Source organism: Aotus nancymaae, unplaced genomic scaffold, assembly GCF_030222135.1.
Source record: "Aotus nancymaae isolate 86718 unplaced genomic scaffold, 86718_ANA_hifiasm-v0.15.2.pri h1tg000015l_1, whole genome shotgun sequence".
In the NCBI taxonomy this organism is placed as follows: domain Eukaryota; kingdom Metazoa; phylum Chordata; class Mammalia; order Primates; family Aotidae; genus Aotus; species Aotus nancymaae.
This window is the reverse complement of record NW_026988427.1, coordinates 7,450,544-7,471,761: the sequence shown is the minus strand read 5'-3', so window position 1 is coordinate 7,471,761 and position 21,218 is coordinate 7,450,544. Positions and strand designations below refer to the sequence as shown.

General features: G+C 47.7%; 1 protein-coding gene and 2 pseudogenes across 1 annotated transcript; 2 read left to right on the top strand and 1 right to left on the bottom strand.

Moving 5' to 3' along the window:
- Positions 1-1,031: 1,031 nt before the first annotated feature.
- Positions 1,032-14,425, bottom strand: ARL10 (ADP ribosylation factor like GTPase 10). The gene is made up of 4 exons (XM_012466354.3): positions 14,243-14,425; positions 13,397-13,598; positions 12,249-12,424; positions 1,032-9,482 (listed from the first exon to the last, which is right to left on the bottom strand). Exons 1-4 carry the CDS (start codon positions 14,423-14,425, stop codon positions 9,309-9,311), a joined length of 735 nt encoding a protein of 244 aa, XP_012321777.1. The 3' UTR covers positions 1,032-9,308.
- A 2,043-nt stretch (positions 14,426-16,468) lies between these two features.
- LOC105726792 (large ribosomal subunit protein uL11-like) lies at positions 16,469-18,114 on the top strand (annotated as a pseudogene).
- A 202-nt stretch (positions 18,115-18,316) lies between these two features.
- LOC135275152 (aurora kinase A-like) lies at positions 18,317-20,833 on the top strand (annotated as a pseudogene).
- The last annotated feature ends 385 nt before the right edge of the window (positions 20,834-21,218 follow it).

The window sequence follows — 21,218 nt, the reverse complement described above, 5'->3', positions numbered from 1 at the left end:
GGTCATAGTGAGTTCTTTCTAGGATTCTGAGCTCCATGAATTTGTGTTTTGAGCTCTCCAAGTTTATCTGAGCAATTTTTACTGGACTGGGTCCTGGATTGGACTGAATCCCTTAGTTAACTGGATGGATACAGTTAGAGGCATTAATCTTTTTATAATGGGCTTGTTTCAATCCAAGAAGTCTGGGACTCCACCTTCTGGGACTCCAGCTAATTTTATATATAAAAATTATGGGGTTGGTTGTGGTGGCTCATGCCTGTAATCCCAGCACTTTTGGAGGCCGAGGCAGGAAGATCTCTTGAGCTCACAAATTTGAGACCAGCCTGGGCAACATGGCAAAATCCCATCCCTACAAAAAAAATACAAAAATTAGTTGGGCATGGTGGTATGTGCCTGTAGTCCCAGCTACTTGAGAGGCTGAGGTGGGAGGATCTCTTGAGCCCAGGAGGCTGAGGTTGCAGTGAGCCGATATCGCACCACTGCACTCCAGCCTGGGTGACAGAGCAACACTCTATCTCAAAAAACAAAACAAGGCCAGGCGTGGTGGCTCACACCTATAATCCCAACGCTTTGGGAGGCCGAGGCGGGCAGAACACCTCACCTGCCTGGCCAACGTGGCGAAACCCCCTCTACTAAAAATACAAAAATTAGCTGGGCGTGGTGGTGCACACCTGTGATTGCAGCTACTCAGGAGGCTGAGGCATGAGAATTGCTTGAACCTGGGGGTGGTGGCAGAGTAAGACTGTTAAAAAAAAAGAGAGGGGGGAAGGAAGGAAGGTAGGGAGGGAGGGAGGGGAAAGAAAAGAAAATAAAAAGAAAGAAAAAAAGATCCTCATTGAGGCATGAGAATTGCTTGAACCTGGGGGTGGTGACAGAGTAAGACTCTAAAAAAAAAGAGAGGAAGGAAGGGAGGGAGGGAGGGAGGGAAAAGAAAGAAAAAAGATTCCCAAAATTATGAACCCAGAACTTGTTTTTAGAAAAACGGGCTAACCTTACTAGAAACAACTTAGAATTAAAATGGCCACAATGAGGAAATTTTAATTTAAATAAAACTGTTTATTTGTGGGGCACATTAGAAAAGAAAGGATCCAAAACTCCACAAAAGCAGTGGGATGCATTTTAAATTGGTATGCAGAGGCATCTAAAAGATTATACAAATCTAAAACTGCCTCCCTAAAAGATTCTTTACAAAACGCAAATCAAAGGCTCATGCAGAGCACTAACCCCAGCTGCTCCTTCTCTTTCTCTTCTTTACCCTTTTGCTCAATTACCTTTTCTCCTTGAGGCTAATGAAAAAGGGGAAGTTGGTAAATGCCTTACAAAGTGAGATTCTCTAGTCAAGGAGACCTGCCTGCTGTAACCACTTTTACTCCAAGGTCTATAAAGCTGAGCTTAGAGCCATCATAAAGACTTAACTAATCCAAGAGAAAATACTCAAAAAACGTACGGAGAAATTGAGAATCCTCATAGGAGCTTATGATCCAGGACTCCCTAATCTTTACCAATTTCTTCACATGATACTGGGACCTGGTGAAGCTCGAAAATGGATGGCAGGAGCAGAATGGAAACAAGCTGAGGATATTAAAGACCACTCCAAAACCTCAGAGGAGGGCCAAAAGGAACTAGAAGAATTGCTGAAAATCTTTTTAATTCAATCCGTAAGGTTTTTCCACAAAAAATGGATTGGTCAATCACATAATCTTGCGAGCGAAAGAAAGATGAAGCAGTTTCAGATTATAGAGCTCATTTACAAACACTCCTTGTGAAAACCTGCAGGGACAGAAATGGCAGTAACTGCTCTATTTAAAAAGGACTTCATTCAGAACTTCGTAGTTTAATTAAGAAACATAAACCAGGATGGAAAGTAACAGATACGGTTGCTCTAGGATTTCCAAATTATACTGAACCCTCCACCTTGTTTGTTCATAAACAATCAGGCATTAGGAGTTCTTACTCAACAACCAAGTTGGCCCAGCACTTTGGGAGGCCAAGGCAGGCGGATCGCCTGAGGTCAGGAGTTTGAGATCGGCCTGACCAACATGGTGAAACCCCATCTCTACTAAACACCAAAAACTATCTCGGCATGGTGGCAAACGTCTAATCCCAGCTATGTGGGAAGCTGAGGCAGGAGAATCACTTGAACCCGGGAGGTGGAGATCGCAGCGAGCTGAGATTGCACCATTGGACTCCAGCTTGGGCAACAAGAGCAAAACTCCACCCCCACCAAAAAAAAAAAAAAAAAAAAGAACATAGCTGGGAAAACATAGGCACATCACATATTATGGCCTGCAATAGCTAAGGCATATCCTAATTGTTTAAAGGCAGTGGCAGCAACCACCAGATTGGCAAAGGGTTCATTTGAGCTGGTTTTAGAGAATGAACTTTTTTCTCCAAGTTCCACATTTTGTGGAAAGTCCACTAAATTCCAGTCAAACCCAGCATTTTTCAGCAAGTAGACTAACATCATTTGAAATTATTCTTTGGCAAGATATGTCATTACCACCCAAAGTGAGTTAATAAAAAAGCGGACTCTTCCCAGTTTAAGTCTGCTCCAACTGCAGAGCTATTGCTCTCGCCTGGGCTTGTCATACAGCTGAAGGGAAATCAGTAAATGTTATTTACATAGCAGATACGCCTTTGGAGCAGTCCACAGTTGTGGCATGTTATGGAAGCAAAGAGGGTTTCTCACTTCTAGTGGAGCCTCCATTAAAAACAGACTCAATTGGATGAACCCGCTACTATCCTGTTGCCATCACAAATTGCTCTAAGTTCCAAGCTATCTTGAATAAAGGTGAAAAATAATAAATAACAAATTCTTCTAAGATTGAAGCCCATACCTGCAAAGCTGAACCTGAATCTCAAGGGAATGCCCTGGCAGATTTTCATGCTAAATCAGACAGTGCTGAAACAGGATGTGCAATGATAACACCATTAGACTGAGGACCTTTTTGATGACCCATCTAACAGTGCAATGCACCTGATCTGGAAAACCAAAATTGTTGTCTGACAGATGTAAACATAATGTTAAGTGTGAACTCATGGAGAGCCCAGATGGCTCCCTGGTCCTTCCTGAGCCTTTGAAACTTCCACTGTTAAAAGCTTTGCACTTGGCCAGACGTAGTGGCTCATCCCTATAATCCCAGCACTTTGGCAAGCTGAGCTGGACAGATGGCTTGAGCCCAGGAGTTCAAGACCTCCTGGGCAAGAGGGTAGAACTCTCTCTACAAAAATTAGCTGGGGATGGTGGTGCACACCGGTAGTCCCAGCTACTCAGGAGGCTGAGGTGGGAGGACTGCTTGAGCCCTGGAGGTGGAGGTTGCAGTGAGCCATGATTGCACCACTGCATTCCAGCCTGGGTGACAGAGTAAGACCCTGTGTCCAAAAAAAAAAAAAAAAAAAAAACAACTGCACTTCACAATTCCTCATGAAATGAGCAAAATGATTCAAATTATAAAACATATTGGTAGTGTGACTACTCTAAATTGCTAAAATGGGTTATAACCAGTATTTAGTTTGTCAAACTCATAATCCTGGGAAGATAATAAAAATTCCAAGTGGTATATTTCCACCACCACCTGATGTACCATTTGAACATTTACAGATGGACTTCATTCAACTGCCACCCTCAGTGTCAGTATGTTCTTGTAGCCACCCTCAGTGTCAGTATGTTCTTGTAACAGCTGGTGTGTTTTCTGGTTGGATAGACGCTTTCCTGTGTAAGAAAGCTGATGCTATGACAGTAGCTAAGGAGTTATAAGAAAATGTGTTTCCTGGCTGGGCTCAGTGGCTCACACCTGTAATCCCAGCACTTTGGGAGGCTGAGGCAGGCAGATCACAAGGTAAGGAATTCAAGACCAGCCTGTCCAATATGGTGAAACCCCGTCTCTACTAAAAACTACAAAAATTAGCCGGTGCGGTGGTGTGTGCCTGTAGTACCAGCTACTTGGGAGGCGGAAGGTGCAGTGAGCCAAGATCACACCACTGCACTTCAGCCTGGGTGACAGAGTGAGACTCTGTCTCAAAAAAAAAAAAAAAAGAAAATGTGTTTCCTTTATGGGGCATCTCTAGAAGAATCTCCAGTGACAGAGGAACTCATTTGACTGGAAAAACTATAAAGCAGCTAAATAAAGTGATAGAAACACAATGACACTACCATTGTCCCTTTCACCCTTAGTCTTCTGGAAAGGACAGTAACATTTTAAAATTAAAATTGGCAAAATTAACTGAATCGATTATATTATCTTGGCCAAAGGTACTACCATTGGCTTTGAATTTAATTTTTATTTTTCTGATCTCTTAAAAAGAAAGTTAATCATTGGCTTTGATCAGCAGATCAGAGCTGCTCCTACAAGAGACAGATGGAGGCCTTATGAAATAGTTACTGAAAAGTTTGTACTCCTAATAGAACTTTATGTAGTTCCTACTCTCCTAAATGCTGACATGACTAAATACTACTAAGCTATAATGCATTATGTCACACTGTATTTTGACAAAATAAACTTCCCATGACCCACAGAGTATAATCAAACCCTTCACAATCTGGAACCTGAGACTGGATCTTCTTGAGATGACATCAGAGAAGTGTCCTTAAACCTCATTCAAAGATACACCAAGTTCTTTCATTCCCCACACTGTGGTAACACTTCAGGGCTTCAAACCTTGGGTCCACATCCCACAACTCAAAAGGACCTCTCCAGACTCCTGGAACTACATGGACGCTATTCGGTAAAGCCAAGCAGGGAAGTTTTTCCCCAGAAGCAAATGACATCCTAGACATGAACAGCTTTCCCTGGATTGTGGATCAGGACTTCACTGCAATAATAAAAAATCATCTTTTCCCCTCTCTTTCCTATTTTCTGCCACCCAAATCCTTTCCCTCTCTTTATGGGAAAATCCATGGGACCATAATCTGGGGCTGGCTTTAGCAAAGGCTAATGCTCTAGCAAGAAACTGGAGTAACTGTTGAGTTTGCGAGTCAATGTCCAAATCAGGAAACGATTCCATTAATGCCAGTATCTCTTTCCCAATGAGTCACCCTGAAACCCCAAAGGAAGAGTGGAATGCTAACCTTGATATTGTAAACACCACTCCTACTTGCTTCCCTATACTCACTGGAAGTGGTACCCTGACCTTTACAATTAATAACTAAGAAATGCTAATTTATTACTTACAGTTATTACCTGTCCAGGTGATGCCTATGCAAGGAATACTGCCTATGCCTATGCTTCCAGGCATCACATATTCAAGACCTGGAAACTACCTATGTGAGTCCAAGCGATTGCTTATATAATGTCACTGGGTTACATCCAGTAGGATCCCTTTTCACTGGCTGTGGTTATGCACCCTTACAGCGTGCTATAACAGGACCACATAAAAACAAATTCCCCATTGGACCTTGTTTAGGAGCTATGCAGACTTATGGGGGAACATTAAGTGACCCCTGCTGAAACGCTACCAGGTGGCCCTGCCTTTCCAGCTTCAGAGGGTATATATTAGGTCTCTGGATAATTTGATTACTCTGTCCTGACTTCAGATCTTGCTGTTTGGTCTGATTCACACTTGCCTTATGAACACCTTTCCCTGAAAGTCCCCATAATCACAGGTCAAGGACTAAAATGAATACCTACCCTCAAACGGATGATTAGTTTCCACTGACCAAATGTCCCAGTGGGGTTCCTGGAGACTCAGTTTTGGCAGTAGTGGGGTGCCAACTGTATGGAATTAAAATTAATGCTAAATTGAACAAAATTTTGTAGCACATAGATTCACACGAGTAGAAGCCACAGATGGATGGATGAGGCCATCTGTGTTCAACAGAAACACTTAATGGAACTTCATGTAGCTTTAGATTTCCTTTGCCCAGCTAGGAGCTTGTGTATGGTGCTGAACAAAACTGGATGCTGTGCTTACCTTTCCCCTGATTCTACTAATAAGGAGAGCTTAAAGGTGGTGGTGGGGCCAGGCGCACTGGCTCACACCTGTAATCCTAGCACTTTGGGAGGCCGAGGAAGGTGGATCACTTGAGATCAGGAGTTCAAGACCAGCCTGGCCAACATGGTAAAACCCCATCTCTACTAAAAAATACAAAATAATTAGCCAGGTGTGGTGGTGGGCGCCTGTAATCCCAACTACTCGGCAGGCTGAGGCATGAGAATCGCTTGAACCCAGGAGGCAGAGTTTGCAGCGAGCTGAGATCATGCCATTGCACTTCAGCCTGGGGGACAAAAGTGAAACTCTGTCTCAAAAAAAAAAAAAAAGGCAGTGGTGACTGTCACTTCTGTAGATACTGCTACCAAACACATCAAGGACATTTCTCAAGAAAAAGGAACACATAATGTGTTTGCAGGAACAGAGAGTGGTTGGTTTGTAGGCATCCTCAATGGTAGATAGCAAGCTTAACTGTTCAAGGTTTTCTAATATTTATATTTCTTTTTAGTGGCTATCCCAATAACTATGACTTTTGTTACCAAGCTAACTAAAAAATCAAACTTTAAAATTAAGCTACTTCATAGTGAACTATGTCCTTAGTGGCCATTATGCCCTGAACAAAGACTATGAACAACAGAGCTTGAATGCCACTGAACTATTTTTATCATCTGAACTTGAGCTGTTTGATTCTGATCAGTTTGCTTTGTGGAGACTCATATTAAGGAATGCATTGCAGTTTCTTGGTATGATGCTCCTGATAGCCATCCTAAGGTCCTCACTGATGTGCTATAGTCTTAAATACACCAATGCAGCCATCCTTTGTACCTCAAACGGTCTCATTACGATTAGAGTAACAAAAACATGAAGACACGAAGAATCCTCTAACATTATAAACTGTGAATTCCATAATGAGATCAAACAAGTCTCTCATGACGGTGCTAGAAGGTAGTCAGTGCCTGGAATTATCAATCTCTCAAAATTAAGAGGCTGACCAAAATGGGGGAAATTGTTAAGCCGAATTAAGTCTGGCCTAAAGCTGCCTTTGTACACAGTGAATTGTAATTTAAAGTGTAAACAACTCCTAACCTAACCTAAAAGTATGTTCTAACAAGTAGCCGAATTTTAGCCAATCACAGCAGTCAAACCTTCAGTTAATCATAGGCTGAAGGCTGCTAAAATGTCTAAATAAGGCAAATGCCAGACTGTAGCCAGTCAGACAATCTAAGTCATTTTCATTTCTCTGGCTATAAATATGGCCTACACACACTGAACATTCTGAACTGCTTTCCAACCTAGGTACCACCCTGTTAATGAATCTTTTTTCTTCAAAAACAGAACAGTTTTTCAACTCTGTTAAAGTTGTCTAAGGTTTTTTTTTTGTTAACACCTTCAAGCACTGAAGAATAAGGAGTTCATAGAGCAAAGGAGAAAAGTCTCTTACCCTTCCAATGACAAAATGGAAAGCTGACAGCAAAGTTTCAAAGACTACTATAAAACCCAAGTCATTCCTTAAAATTTTATATAAGAGCACATAAATCACTTCTTACTGCAGAAAGTGAACCAGCACTTTAAAGAACAGTGATTCTACTCTGATGTGTACGGAGCCCAAGGGCACGGCAGCCACTCTTCCAATGATCACACTCACTTCTGGACTTCAGTATTTCCCACCTTCCTTACTGCCTGTTGAACTATTTTTATCATAGTTCCTCTTCTTGCACTGGTCACAGTGTGGAACTGAGGCATGCTGGGTAAATGTCAAATGAAATGAAGGCACACATCTCTATTCTCAACTAGACAGCAAATTGAGTTGGACAACTTTCCTTAAAAAAAAAAAAAATCCATTTGTGGTTGTTGATTATTTAGTGGTCCCTAACAGACAACAGGCTCCTCTTTCCCTGTACCAACAATAAATGTCAGTACAGAGCCAGTCCTTAAACTGGACTGATCACCAAGTGCTGGAGAACCACAGAATGTGCACTGATGAGAAGTCTAGAAATTCAGTCCAACTTGGCTTTCACTGGGGAAAAAATGAGTCCAGAAAGACTGAGTGATGTACCCAAGGCCATCCTGTTGGCTGGTCTGCTATTCCTATCCTTAGGATCGCATAATACAATTTTTTTTCCATCTTTTTACCTAATTCACATAATGGAGATCCTCTCCCAGAGTCATTTGTTATCTACCCAGAAGGAGTTTGCAGGCTTTCAACATCCTGGGCCAAGTGGTAGAGTTTCAGTTCATGTGAATCCACGTAAAGTACTACGATATCAACGATAGCCTCAAAGGCCAGGTGGTAGGAGGAAGCCTACAACTCTGTCTCCATTGACATCTGTATGTTATCTCTCATTGTCATTCATGATTCCAGCTATTTTCCTAAGTTCTACATTTTCTATCACTATCATCTGGGGTTTTGATAACAGCACCTAGAAACAGAGCCTAGAATTCTGGCCTGTTTCTCTTAGAAATTAATAAATAAAATGCAGTTCTGAGGTCAACACCTAGCTCCAGTTGACTGTCTTCCCAGGGACACAGGCTCGTTCCTTCCCCTGACTTCTGTAAACATGGGCATTGGCACAGTTAGTACAAGAGCAGCAGCTTGTCGCCAGATTAGTCGGGAAAAATCCCAGGCTTCACTTTTTCTGTTTGGTTGGTGAATATCAGTTATTCTGTAGTCAAGAGAGGCTGGCAGACCAGGCCTGGGCTCAGGGAAAAGCAGGGAGGTCTTCAGAAAGCTCCTTGCTAGGATGGCCAGGTTCATCCTAGCACTTCACACTTCCATGGCTAGGAAAGGCATCTCCGAATTAGGAAACCACCTCCCTTTAAAAATAATGGCCCTGGGGCCAGAGAGGCAGAGATTGCACAAGGCCACAAGTCATTTACGTAGAGCTGGGGCTGTACAATGCAGGACTGGGAGCAAAGGCTTGCTGTGTTACCGCTCAGAAGCTGCCCACGTGAGAAGGGCATGACATCACCAGGAGGGAACAGTCTAGACTGGGAGACCTTGAGGCTCTAGGAAAGTTTCTGACACCTGCACTAGTTCCTCAGCTGCTGGGACTGTAAGGAGGGAAGGATTGAGCCCACTGAGCATCTCACTGTACAGGTAAGAGAAGGGAAAGCTGGATCCACATTCCAGCCTGGAATGAGCCAGACATTATCCTCCCCACCCTCTCTCACCCACCTCCCTGCTTCAGCTTCACGGTCACCTCACCATGAAGGCTTCTGCATGGTTCTTGGCCTTACCCAGGCCCTGCTCTCGAGAGGGAAAGGAGGGGAGGAGGGAAATGCTCTCCATGTGGCTCTTGTCCCAGGCCCAGTCTGGCAATGAAGCAGCAGCAGTACAACTGTGATCTTCACAGGCAGGCGGTGAGCAGGAGAGCTCCAGCCTAGGAGAGAAGCTCCAAGAGCAGTTTCCAGATGTGCACGGTGCCAGGCTCTTCAGAGCTGGGTCCTGTAGGGGCAATGCTGGCCGCCAAGAGGAAAACCTCCCGCTGGCTATCGACAGCCTGCAGGCCCAGCTCCCGCTGCATCTCCACCATACTCATGGCCTCGCTCAGGTCCTGGGTGAGACAGAGAAATCAGAACACAGCTGGCAGCATTTCCTAACATACTCATGCCCTTGTCATTCGTGAAATAAACTGTTTTAGGCTACACCCAGGAATATCAGGCCCCAAGTTCCCAGAAGTAGCCTCTGGACCCCTTGGTCTAAACTCAATGCTCTCTCCCTCGCCCTGGGCTCTCCTTTGTACCAACCTCTTTTCATTGCGTCATCAACCACTGTGGCAAGAAATACACCACTTTCTATATGTCAAGCATTGTAGACAAGGCCTTTATATACCTAGCTTATTTAATTTTCACAGTCTACACTTAATTGATTTGAAAATTAGCTCAGGAAGGTGAAATCATTGACCTAAGGTAACAGTGATAAGTTCCAGAGCCAGGTTCCAACTCAGGTTGGTTTGATAACCAAGGGTCTTCAACTCAGTCATGGACAGATGATACAGCAGGATCACTTCCTGACAAGATCTCTAGAAACTAGCTGGAGGAAAACAAGAGACCACTACACAGCATGGCTGGTGATGGTACATTGTAATTTCAACCCTGGCCCAAGATTTAAATGATTCTTCCTGGAGCAATTCATAGACTGCTGGGACCTTAGATGTTGTCTCCTACAGATTCAAAACTGCTATAAACTAGTTTATAAATAGGATATGATGTGATTCCTAGTCCAAACTGGGGTAGTCTGAGGCTCAGAGTGGGCACTACTAATAGTACCAGAACAACAGTGGTAAATGGAAATTGTCTTGGACAGGACATACAGTCACCTGTTTATAAACAATTGTCAAATGTTTCCTAATAGGTGGGGGAATCTGAGGTCAAAGACATACAGCCAGCCGGGTGCGGTGGCTCACACCTCCGATCCTAGCACTTTGAGAGGCTGAAGCGGGCGGATCATGAAGTCAGGAGTTCAAGACCAGCCAACACAGTGAAACCCCATTTCTACTAAAAATACAAAAATCAGCCAAGTGTGGTGGCACACGCCTGTAGTCCCAGCTACTCAGGAGGCTGAGGCAGGAGAATCACTTGTACCTAGGGGGTGGAGGTTGTGGAGACTGCAGTGAGCCAAGACCACACCATTGTACTCCAGCCTGGGTGACAGAATGAGACTCTGTCTTAAAAAAAAAAAAAAAGACATACAGCCTCTCTCCAAGTCAGGTTGGAAACAAATCCTACAGCTCTCAGAGGCACCTGAGTTTAGGCCACAGGAAATATGATCAGATTCTGTACTCTGGCAGTTTCACCTGATACTGAGAATGGGACCCAAGTCTGTGATACTGCAGGTTCCTGGGCCCAAGGTGACTCTGGCACTCAAGAGAGTACAGCATACTGGTTAAGAGCAGGAACTCTGAAGAAGATCTGAGTTTGAGTTTGGGCTTTGCCACATGCCAGCTGTAACTTCAGGTATTTAGTGGTAATGACAGGGCCTATCATGGGGTTTTTGCAGGGCTGAAGTAAGGTCATGATTGTCAGGTGCTGACCACATGTATGGTACACTGTAAGCACACAATAAATGTTAGCTGTTATTGTTATTATTTAACCTGTTTTACCTCTAATCAGTTACCAACTTCAGTTCTCTGATCTAGAGCCAGAAGTTGCAAGGGCATAGCAGAGTAGAAAAGGTACAGCTTTAGAGTTAGTCATCCCAATTCCACTGCTTTTTTTTTTTGAGACAGGGTCTTGCTGTGTCACCCAGGCTGGAGTACAGTGGTGTGATCACAGCTCACTGCAGCCTTGACCTCCTGGGTTCAAGTGATCTTTCTGCCTCAGCCTCCCAAGTAGCTGGGACTATAGGCACGCACCACCATGCCCAGCTACTTTTTTTTGCATTTTTTTGTAGAGACAGAGTTTCACCATGTTTCCCAGGCTGGTCTCAAACTCCTGGAATCAAAGAAACCACCCTCCTCAGCCTCTGTTGGGATTACAGGCATGAGCCACCATGCCTGGACCAATTCTGTTACTCAAAATGTACAGCCTTGGAAAGTTACAAAACTTGGCTCATCTATAAGATGGGAACAGTATCCCATACTTTATAGGGTCAACAGAAGCATAAGAAGAAATGTTATTCAAAACCACACCTGGGGGCCGGACAATGTGGCTTACACCTACAATTCCAGCACTTTGGGAAGCTGAGGTGGTCGGTTCAACTTGAGGTCAGGAGTTTGAGACCAGCCTGGCCAACATCATGAAACCCCACCTCAAGCCGGGCGTGGTGGCTCACACCTGTAATCCTAGCACTTTGGGAGGCTGAGGTGGGTGGATCACCTGAGGTCAGGAGTTCAAGACCGGCCTGGCCATCATGGTGAAACTCCCATCTTTAAAAAAAAAAAAGAAACCACACCTCTACTAAAAATACAAAAATTAGCTAGGTGCGGTGCCACATGCCTGTAATTCCAGCTACTTGGAAAGCCGAGGCACAAGAATTGCTTGAACCAGGGAGCGGGAGGTTGCAGTGAGCCGAGATCATGCTACTGTACTCCAGCCTGGGCAACAGACTCCGTCTCAAAAAACAAAAACAAAATACCACGCCTGGCATATAGCAAGCACTTAATTATTATTTTTCTCATCTCTCCAGGGTGCAAGATGATAGGGAGGCAAAGAGGAAGGAAGACAGAGGCAGGGATGAGGACAGAGCAAAGGTAGAAGAAGTGGGGGCAGCATCTCAGCCACCCTCTCTAGGCCATGGGCCCAGGCAGCGCTCCCTGCCCCTACCCAAGCATCTCTAAGTGGATATCCACTGGCCTGAGCTGGCCTCCCACAGCCCTCACCTGCTTGTTGGCCACCACGACGACAGGCAGGTCAGGGTCCTTGTCTAGCAGCTTGTGCAGCTCCTGTCGGGCCCAGGGCAGCCGCAGTCGGTCAGCTGAGTCCACCACAAACACCAGCACATCCACCTCATTCACAAACTCCTTCCAGTAGAAGCGCAGGTTCTGGCTGCCACCAACTGAGGAGAGGCCAGGGGCCAGCTCAGAGCCTCCTGGGCCCTGGCTCAATGCTCACAGCCCCACCGCACCCTACTTCTAGCTTTGCGAGCTTCCACCAGCCAGGGGCAAGGAAAAGGCTGCAGGTTCCACAGCTTCTCAGACTGCATTTGGCTCTAGCTCATACAGGTGGGTCTCTCGAGGCAAGTCCATAGCTTTAAGCACCTAAGCACCAGACTCCTCACTGAACTTTCCTAAGAGGCTGCAGTAAATCCCAGAAGTACCATGTACAATGTACCTTTCACAGGACTGACACACAGGTGCTCAATAAATGGCACTCTTCAGTTCTCCCCACTTGGCTGTCTTGCTTTGCCTCTTGCCAATTTCTAGCTTTCTCCTATAGGTTCAAAACGGTCAGTGATGGCTGTGATAGGAGCCAGGAGTCCTACTGTCTAGAAAACTCAGGACCCCCTGCCCTGACTATACACAGCCATTCTTCATTCAGTTTCCCCTGTTCAGTTTCACCATGCCCTTCTTTTCCTTGGAAATGCCATATTTCATCCTAAGAACACATGGTTGCCAACAGTCCCCAGTCTGGGTCACCTTTCTGTCCCTCTGTCCCTCTGCACACTCCCATTGATCACCCTGCACCCTGGTGTTTCTGGTTATGCTTCTCTGACCCTTATGGATCCCAAGCTATGAGAGTCAGAGGCGCTTATCTCTGGATCCCCACAAAGCCCTCAGCACAATGCCTGACACACAGCAGACACTCAACAAGTATTTACTGAGCGCAATTGGAGAGGCCTGATCATGAAGGGCCCTAAATGTGAGAGTACAGAGCTTGGACTGAAACCGGTGCCCAAGAAAGGGGTGGGAAGGATTCCTACAGGGGAAAGTGCTGCTTAGACATGCATTTTGGAAGCCTCCTTCCCTGCGGAGAATCCAGGACTGGTAAAGTAGAGGAAATGAGGAGATGGGGTAGGGTGTCCGCTCACTTTCTAGCAGGTCCACCTCGAAGTCCTTGGTGGGCAGCCGCACGGAGTTGAAGCCCCACGTGGGGATGTGTCCTTCCAGCGGTGGCTTCCCCGACAGGACGCGCAAGAACGTGCTCTTGCCCGCGCCATCCAGCCCCAGCACCAGCACCTCGCGCTGCTCCAGCTCCTCTAGCGCTGGCTCCTCGTCCTCCTCGTCCTCGGGCTGCGGGGAAGCGGAGGTCGGGCTGCGGCCGGCAGCCTCCCGGCGGACCCTTCCCAAAGGAAGACCGAAGGCACCAGAGCGCCCCGGCCTGCCCTCCACTCGTCCTGGGACAGACAGGCATGGCCTGGAGGAGGGGGACGAGAGCTGCCTTGGGAGTCCTGAATTCCAAACCCCAGACTTGTGGCTTTCCCTAGCTGCCTCGGGCGAATTCCTCGGGCTCGCGCGCCAGCTTCCTCTGCCAGGCTCGGAGTCCCAGCCGCGAGCGGGAGGGGCGGGGCTTCTCCCGGCATGCCCCGGGGCAGGGCGCACTGCGCAGGGGCGGGAAGGGCGCGAGCCGACCCAGCAGCGTCCTGGGATGCTCTCGAGCCGCACCCTCCAAACTGCGGCCCCCGCGGGAACGACCAAGTCCCACAGCGTGGTGCTGCGGTGCCGCACACACCCAGTGACGCCCACCCATTCCTCGGTTACCGGATTCTGATCGCCCACCCGCGCGGAGCCTTTGCATTGCTGAGGCCAAGCCCCTGACACCGCCCCCCCAACCAAGTTCCCGGCGCCTGCAGGGCCGCGGTCCCACCCCTCGGCCACATGCGCGGAGGCGCAGTCCCGGCCTGCCCATCCTCCGCAGGCCTCGGCCCGGCACTCACGTCCCACTCGTCCCACTCCGGGAGGCGGGGAGCCTCCGCGCCCCACCAGGCCTCGCCCCGGTCCCAGCGCCGCTCCCGGCCGCGGCCGAAGTAGGTCTTCCAAAGGATGAAGAGCACCGAGCCCAGCACCGCCGCGGCGCCGCCCAGCGCCAGCACCAGGGGGCCCAGCGGCCGCGGCGCCATCGGGCCGGGCGAGGGGCACAGTTGCGGGCTGCACAGTCCGAGCCCGCTCGCCCGCCGAAGATGGCCCCGCTGCGACTGCCTCGGCCGCGCCCACCCACCCAACCCCAGTCCCGCACTACAAACCCCACAATGCACCGCCGCTGTCACGGCTTGCCGCCCAGGATCCGGCGGCGCGGTGGGAGGCGCTGGCTGGCCCTCGGGGACCTCCGCTCCCCCTGTCAGTTGCGTGCCGGGGAGATTGAGAGGCTATGCCTGAGGAGGACGGGAGACGGCAGTGCTTGCTAGCATCCACCTGGGGTTAGCTCACGGCGTTTCTCGGTTACCCTTACAACGATACCACGCAGAAGGGGAAACTGAGGCCCAGGAGCTCAGTAACCCGCCCAACTCCGCATCGTAGTGCTTTGGTGTAGCCTGCGTTCAAACCCAAGCGTTTTTTCTCCTAGGCATCCCTCAAGACCTTGGGGAGGAAACTGAAGCAAGACGCTGGAGATTAAACGGCTATGGGGTGGCAGAGGCAGGAAGAGAACCCAAGTTCCTGACTCCCCGCCGCCTCTAGCCTCCTTTCGCTGCTTCCCGGACCCCGGGGGTTTTGCTGTCTTGGGCTCCTGATCAGGCTGAATTAAGCAGTGTCAGGAGTTCAGAATGTTTAGAGCTGACTGCCAAGGCTTCTAGGTGTGTAGCACGAGGAGGAAGAGCAGGAGAAACGCCCCGAGTACGGCAGTCGGGTTCTTTTGGCTCTCTGGAGGGGTCTCCATGTACAGCTGTAGGGTACCTGGGTCAAGAGATCGCCTATGGCTCTCAGGACCCAGCAGGGCTACAGCTTCCCTTGTACATTGTCTCAACTCTTCACCTCTTTTTAGTTCCCGATTCCTCTGTATCCCTGGGTCCCAGCCCCTTTCCTTCTGATTTGGCCCCCTTTCCCTTTGGCTACATACCTATGCTCCTCTCCTCCCAGATAGTGATGTTTTAGCTATATCTTATTTCTTCCAGCATTGATTCTTTTGAAAAATTTATATCTGGCTCGGTGCGATTGCTTATGCCTGTAATCCCAGCACTTTGGGAGGCCAAGGCGGGTGGATCACCTGAGGTCAGGAGTTTGAGACAAGCCTGGACAACATGATGAAATCCCGTCTCTACTATTGCTACAAAAATTAGCCTGGCGTGGTGGTGGGCGCCTGTAATCCCAGCTACTAGGGAGGCTGAGGCAGGACAATGACTTGAACTCCGGAGGCAGACGTTGCAGTGAGACAAGATCGCACCATTGCACTCCAGCCTGGGCGACAAGAGTGAAACTCCCTCGCAAAAAAAAAAAAAGAAAAGAAAGAAAGAGAAAAATTTATTTATGTATTAACACTTTTGGAGGACTGTGCACTTATTTGGGAGGCTATGTCTGGAGGCAGGAGAAGGATATGGGGAGAGTAGCACAGGGAAGAAAGAAAGGAGGTCACTGTCAGGGTGCACCATAAAGGCTCTGCTGTGGACCTTCTGGGCCGAACCCCACTGGGACTTCTAAGGGCACTAAATGCCTCTCAGAAGTAAGAGAGGTTGGCGCGTTTAGTACCAGCTCCAGTTTCCCATTGGTTAATGATTGCCCCTGGTGTGTGTATTGACATTGATTTCAGGATGTGGTTTCATTGTTAGCCACTCCATGCCATTTGTACAGCGCGGGGACTAACTTATAAATAAATTTGCCCACTACCCCTTCTCACTCCTTGCCTCCCATCCTGCCCCCTGCTCTTTTCTAGCAACCCACGCACTATACTCAGATTCCTTCCATTTCAGAAAACTGGCTTCCCTGGTTATTACCTCTTGTTCTTGTCCATTTCAGCCCCACTTCTGAGTAATTTGTGCTTCCTATGCCTTGCCCCATTGACCCAATGAAACTGTTTTCACCTGTGTCCCCAACAAATCCCTTGTTGGAAAACCCATCGAGAACAAATTAACCCTTATCTTGCTGGAACTCCTGGAACTATTTAACATTGCTAAATGTTATAGGATAATAAATAACACTTCTTCTCCCCAAGTTTAGAACTAATTGAGAAGATGCAGGAGACAGCCAAATGGAGAGAAAAATGTCACCTGCTGATGCTACAGAGCCAGACTCCACCCCAGGAAGCAGGGAGCATCCTGACCCATTCTCTTCGCAGATGGGCAGGGCTGGGAGGGGAGCTCAGAAGCAGCCAGTTTGAGCATGCCTCCCGCCTTCTAAAATCCCCATCCAAATAAATCAAGCCTGTAGGGGACAGTGAGTGAGGGTTGAGGAGAGAGCCCAAGAGTATGACTCCAGTGCTGGGGTTCAAACTGGTTCAGGACTATTAGGGAGTTGTGAAATTAATTTAGGGGTTGCTACATAACTTTAAATTAGAAAATGAAGTAGAAGGCTGGACACGGTGTCTCACGCCTGTAATCCCAACACTTTGGGAGTCTGAGCTGGGTGGATTGCTTGAGGCCAGGAGTTTGAGACCAGCCTGGCCAACGTGGTGAAACCTTGTCTCTACTAAAAATACAAAAATTAGCCGAACATGCTGACACACACCCGTAATCCTAGTTACTCGGAAGGCTGAGGCATGATAATCTCTTGAACCCGAGAGGTGGAGGTTGAAGTGATTCAAGATCATGCCACTGCACTCCAGCCTGGGCAACAGAGTGAGACTCTGTCTCAAAGAAAGAAAAAAGAATAGAATGGAAAACATCAGCATTTTATGAATTTTGTGAATGTGTGTTTGTACTGGGGCACCATGTAAAAAAGTATTTCTTACTTTGGGATGTGGTAATAAAAAAGTAGTTTGAAAGTCTCCTTTTTGGCTCTCAGCTCAGAGGAGGCCAAGGTGCAATTTTCTTCGGTTGTCCTGAATCCGGGTTCATCCAACACCAGCCGCCTCCACCACATTGCTGAAGTTCGATGTGAGCGAGATCAAAGTTGTATAATTGAGATGCACTGGGGGTGAAGTCAGTGTCACGTCTGTGCTGGCCCTCAAGATTGGCCCCCTGAGTCTGTCTCCAAAAAGGGTTGGTGATGACATTGCCAAGGCAACGAGTGACTGGAAAGGCCTGAGGATTATAGTGAAACTGACCATTCAGAATAGACAGACCCAGACTGAGGTGGTGCCTTCTGCCTCTACCCTGATCATCAAAGCCCTCAAGGAACCACCAATAGACAGAAAAAAACAGAATAACATTAAACACAGTGGGACTATCACTTTTGATGAGATTGTCAACATTGCTCAACAGGTGTAGCACCGATCTTCAGCCAGAGAACTCTCTGGAAACATTAAAGAGATCCTGGGGGGCTGGGCACGGTGGCTCACGCCTATAATCCCAGCACTTTGGGAGGCCGAGGCGGGTGGATCACGAGGTCAAGAGATCGAGACCATCCTGGTCAACATGGTGAAACCCCGTCTCTACTAAAAATACAAAAAATTAGCTGGACATGGTGGCGCGTGCCTGTAATTCCAGCTACTCAGGAGGCTGAGGCAGGAGAATTGCCTGAATCTGGGAGGCGGAGGTTGCGGTGAGCCGAGATCGCGCCATTGCACTCCAGCCTGGGTAACAAGAGTGAAACTCTGTCTCAAAAAAAAAAAAAAGAGATCCTGGGAACTTCCCAGTCTGTGGACTGTAATGTTGATGGCCTCCACCCTCATAACATCATAGATGACATCAACAGTGGTGCTGTGGAATGCTCAGCTTAAGAAACACAAAAGAAAATATTTCAATAAAGAATCATTTGAGAACTGGTGGGGAAAAAAAGTCCCTATTCTAGCATAAGTAGAATACACTATGAGGAAACTGGAGTCAGGGGAGGTGTGCAGGCCCCCTCCGCACCTACAAACCCCGATCAGTTCTTTTGCTTGAAACTTGTTTTCACCACCTGTATACCTGGGGAGCTTCTAGATGGCTTTCAACTCCTGGTGGAGGCAGCAGCTCAGTCCTTGGGGGATCAGCTCCTTGGCAAGACGGGAGCCCAAGGCCTCCAAAGAGAAAAATTTAGCACTGGTGAATTTATCTAGTACTTTGCTGTCAGAAATTAAAATGCAAGCCAGGTGTGTGGTGGCATGGGCCTGTAGTCACAGCTACTCAGGAAGCTGAGCAGGGAGGATTGCTTGAGCCTAGGAGTTTGAGACCAGCCTGGGCAACATAGTCCCTTAAAGAAAAACAGGCCTGGCCGGGTGTGGTGGCTCACGCCTGTAATCCCAGCACTTTGGGAGGTTGAGGCGGGCAGATCACCTGAGGTCAGGAGTTTGAGACCAGCCTGGCCAACATGGCGAAATCCCGTCTCTATTGAAAATATAAAAATTAGCCGGGCATGGTGGTGTACGCCTGTAATCTCAGCCACTCGGGAGGCTGAGGAAGAATTGCTTGAACCCGGGAGGTGGAGGTTGCAGTGAGCCGAGATCTTGCCACTGCACTCCAGCCTGTGTGATGGGAGAGAGACTCCATCTCAAAAAAACAAAAAGAGAGAGAAAGAATAACAGGCCAAACTTAGCCTGTAGTGCCAGTGATTTAGGAGGCTGAGGTGAGAAGATCGTTTGAGGCCAGGAGTTTGAGAGCAGCTTAGGCAACATAAGGAAACGCTGTCTCTACAAAAAATAAAAAATTAGCTGGGTGTGGTGGTGTGTACCTGTAATTATAGCTACTGGGGAGGTTGAGGCAGGAGGATTGCTCGAGCACAGGGGTTAGAGGCTGCAGTGAGCTGTGTTCATGCCACTACACTCCAGCCTGGGTAACAGAATGAGATCCTGTCTCTAAAAAAAGAGAGAGAGAAACAATCCTCACAGGGATTTAATCTTGGCATTCATGTACATTTTATGTCATTTCAAGGAAAAGCACCTTGATCCCTTAAGAACTGAAGGCTCAGCTGGGCGCGGTGGCTCACGCCTGTAATCCCAGCACTTTGGGAGGCTGAGGCAGGTGGATCACGAGGTCAAGAGATCAAGACCATCTTGGCCAACATGGTGAAACCCCGTCTCTACTAAAAATACAAAAATTAGCTGGGTGTGGTGGTGTGTGCCTGTAATCCGGCTACTTGGGAAGCTGAGGGAGGAGAATTGCTTGAACCCGGGAGGCAGAGGTTGCAGTGAGCCGAGATCGCACCGCTGCACTCCAGCCTGGTGCCTGGCAACTGAGTGAGACTCTGTCTCAGAAAAAAAAAAAAAAGAACCGAAGGCTCCTCAGGGTCTAATTTGAAGACCTCGAGGTCTAATCTAGCCTTGTGTCACCTTTCCTGCCCCGGAGTGAGTAACCATCCTCATATGTCTCAGCTGGAGTCTTGTCACCCTGTCTCTCTGTCCCCTTACCTTTTCTTTTCTTTCTTTTTTGAGATGGAGTCTGTCCCTCAGGCTGGTGTGCAGTGGAACAATCTCGGCTGCAACCTCTACCTCCCAGGTTCAAGCGACTCTCCTACCTCAGCCTCCTGAGTAGCTGAGATTGCAGGAGTGTGCCACCACATCCAGTTTATTTTTGTATTTTTAGTAGAGACGGTGTTTTGCTGTGTTGGCCAGACTGGTCTCAAACTTCTGGCCTCAGGTGATCCACCCGCCTCGGTCTCCCAAAGTGTTGGGATTACAGGTGTGAGCCATTGTGCTGGCCAGGAGGGACCCTTCTTAAGTCTTGTGATTCAGTCGTGACTTAACCCTCCCTAGCTGGTATAGGAAGCCTACGAAACTAAATCATTTAGCAAAACAGTTTACTTGAAGAAGGCTTGCAAGGGAGTCTAGGCATTAAAATAATTAGTTCCTCCTTGGGCCGTGCGTGGTGGCACACACCTTCGGCACTCTAACGTTCTCAGACTGTATGGTGATTTCCATGATGCCACCAGAGTCTACCTAAGTCTGGAATATGCACCACTTGGAACAGTCTATAGAGAGCTTCAGAAACTTTCAAAGTTTGATGAGCAGAGAACTGCTACTTATATCACAGAACTGGCAAATGCCCTGTCTTACTGTCATTCGAAGAGAGTTATTCATAGACACATTAAGCCAGAGAACTTACTTCTCGGATCAGCTGGAGAGCTTAAAAAGCAGATTTTGGGTGGTCAGTACATGCTCCATCTTCCAGGAGGACCACTCTCTGCGGCATCCTGGACTACCTGCCTCCCGAAAGGATTGAAGGTCGGATGCATGAGAAGGTGCATCTCTGGAGCCTTGGAGTTCTTTGCTATGAATTTTTAGTTGGGAAGCCTCTGTTTGAGACAAACACATACCAAGAGACCTACAAAAGAATATCATGGGTTGAATTCACATTCCCTGACTTTGTAACAGAGGGAGCCAGGGACTTCATTTCAAGACTGTTGAAGCATAATCCCAGCCAGAGGCCAATGCTCAGAGAAGTACTTGAACACCCTGGATCACAGCAAATTCATCAAAACCATCAAATTGCCAAAACAAAGAATCAACTAGCAAACAGTCTTAGGAACTGTGCAGGGGGAGAAATCCTTGAGCCCAGGGCTGCTGTACAACCTGTCAGGAACATGCCCTGGCATTTATCTTACTGTTGACTGCTGCCCTCAATTTAGGACGCTACAAGAAATATTTGTTTTACTAAGCAGGTGTGCCTTAACCTTCCTATTCAGAAAGCCCCACATCAGTAAACATGACACTCTGAAGTGAAAGTAGTCACAAGAATTGTGCTACTTACACTGGTTTGTAATCTGGAGGGCAAGGTTTGACTGCAGCCGCCCCCTCAGCCTGTGCCAGGCATAGTGTCCTCACAGGAGACAAATCCAGAGTCTGGCCGTGGGGAAAGTGACCACTTTGCCCTGACTCGATCAATCAAGGAGCTGTGCAATAACCTTCCA